General features: G+C 38.4%; 1 protein-coding gene across 1 annotated transcript; it reads right to left on the minus strand.

Annotated features, from left to right (window-relative positions):
• Positions 1–6: 6 nt before the first annotated feature.
• On the minus strand, positions 7–1,888 carry LOC112458710 (probable sulfite oxidase, mitochondrial; the record flags this gene model as incomplete). The annotated part of the gene is made up of 7 exons (XM_025022470.1): positions 7–518; positions 618–677; positions 802–1,005; positions 1,077–1,269; positions 1,335–1,460; positions 1,543–1,729; positions 1,818–1,888. Coding segments are annotated over 7 exons (1,083 nt in total), but the record flags the coding sequence as incomplete, so codon positions are not given.
• Between the last annotated feature and the right edge of the window lie 5 nt (positions 1,889–1,893).

Here is a 1,893-nt window from a genome sequence, read left to right on the forward strand (position 1 = left end):
AAGCTTCGTGATTTCACGAGTATTATTGCATCGATTTTTCTTACAAAATTATATATATAATAATTGCATATCAATTCATTAAAATGTATAATGATTTCTACCTTAAATTACCACATCTTTATCGTTTAGAGAAAGAGAAGAGAAAAGAAAGATAATAAGCATAATTTTCTCCTTTCGTATATCACAAATTTTTTTTGTAGAGAGAGAGTACCAAATTCTTGACTTGCAAGACTTAAAATAGACAATATGCCAATGATCAATGGAAAACAAATTCGTTCATTGCTTCAATTGAATTTTTATTTTGTGATACGCGTTGCAGAGCAATCCTCTTAAATTATAGATGTTATTGAAGCTTTCCGGTTGGACGTTATATGCCGAGTCGACCGCTTTCGCCCAGATTTCAACCTCTTTCGAATTCTTGTCCACAGGAAGTTCCACGTTCCACAATGTCCAACTCCAGTATCGACCTTGCTTGGCCTGAAGATCTTCCGTCAAATCCGCTGTGTGCCAAGTCTTACCTTTATAATTAAAAAGCGCGAGAAAGTTGATGGTAAGAGATCGTTAAAGAGAGCAAAATAATCAGGCTAATTTCAGCCTCATTTTCTCGTCTTTCTCACCTTTATCATTTGTGACGTCAATACGGATTACCTTGTGGCCACCACCGGACCATGCGTAACCTGACAAAGTAGTAATTATATTTTACAAACATTTAAGAAATTTAGGAAGCAATGCTCGTAATAAAAATAATGAGACCAATTTGCGTAATTCAGCTTCATGCGACTATTCCATTTTCGCTTTTACCTTTCACTTGGATTTTGCCATTCTCGTTGACTTTGACCACATCTGAATTTTGCGGCTGACAAATGGCCGATATTACAGGCATTTCTTGTATCGCGGGCGATTTCCTGAAGTCCACATTGTCCCAATCTGTGCTTGGGGAGAATCCTTTGTAGTCGCCCTGTTGCCACTGCGACTGACTCTCTTCCTTCGACACGCTAATTTTGCCTGACAAATATAGCTTAATATAAGTACAAATTCAATAATTATGCAATCGGGAGCTTGAGAATTTTCCATACTCAGCCATTTCACGTTTCTCGCCCCAACGACACCAGGTACAATCACTCTAATCGGGAATCCGTGATCTCTGCTCAATGGTTTGCCGTTCATTTCATAAGCCAGGATCACGTCCGCTCTCGGATCCATTGCTTTAGAGATAGGAATGCTTGCCCCATACGGCATACCAGATGGATCCAGATCGTATCCCTCAAACTGATAAAATAATCAATACTTTTTTTCAATGCTTTTCCAATGCAAATGGTAAATTAAGAAAATACCTGAACATGATTAAATGCATCTTCATTAATTCCTAAATCTTTCAATACGTCGCACAATCGTGCACCTGTCCATGTTGCATTTCCAACAGCACCCACGTTCCAGTTAATACCTTTCAGTGTTTTTACCTGTAAGCAAATTAAGCGTCATGTACCTGCTATTAGTTTCAGTAATTTGAGCAATAATTCCTTAATTTTTGTACAGATCTACCTTTGACATGTCTGAACGCCTGTTTCCGCCGCACATTACGGCCGCTGTTATCGTGTGCTTTTTATACTTCGTTATTGCCTTGAAGTCAAGCGTCTTTTTGGTCGTTCCTTCTATCGCCAATTCTAGCGTGTAATCCTTCAAATCTATCTCAGGAACGGGCAAGTGATTTCTCACATAAAAGAAATCGCTGAAATAAAGTAGGATGCGATATCAGTTACAGCGTAATTGAAATATGTATCGTAAAGAAAAAAAAACAATTTGAATAGTACACTTACGCTGGTGTGAGAAAACTCTCGACTAACAGCGACGATGACGGTTCCGCGCAGAAGGGTTTATTGCCGTTAATTATTA

This window comes from Temnothorax curvispinosus, unplaced genomic scaffold (assembly GCF_003070985.1).
Source record: "Temnothorax curvispinosus isolate PA1 unplaced genomic scaffold, ASM307098v1 QBEX01009141.1, whole genome shotgun sequence".
Taxonomy (NCBI): Eukaryota; Metazoa; Arthropoda; class Insecta; order Hymenoptera; family Formicidae; genus Temnothorax; species Temnothorax curvispinosus.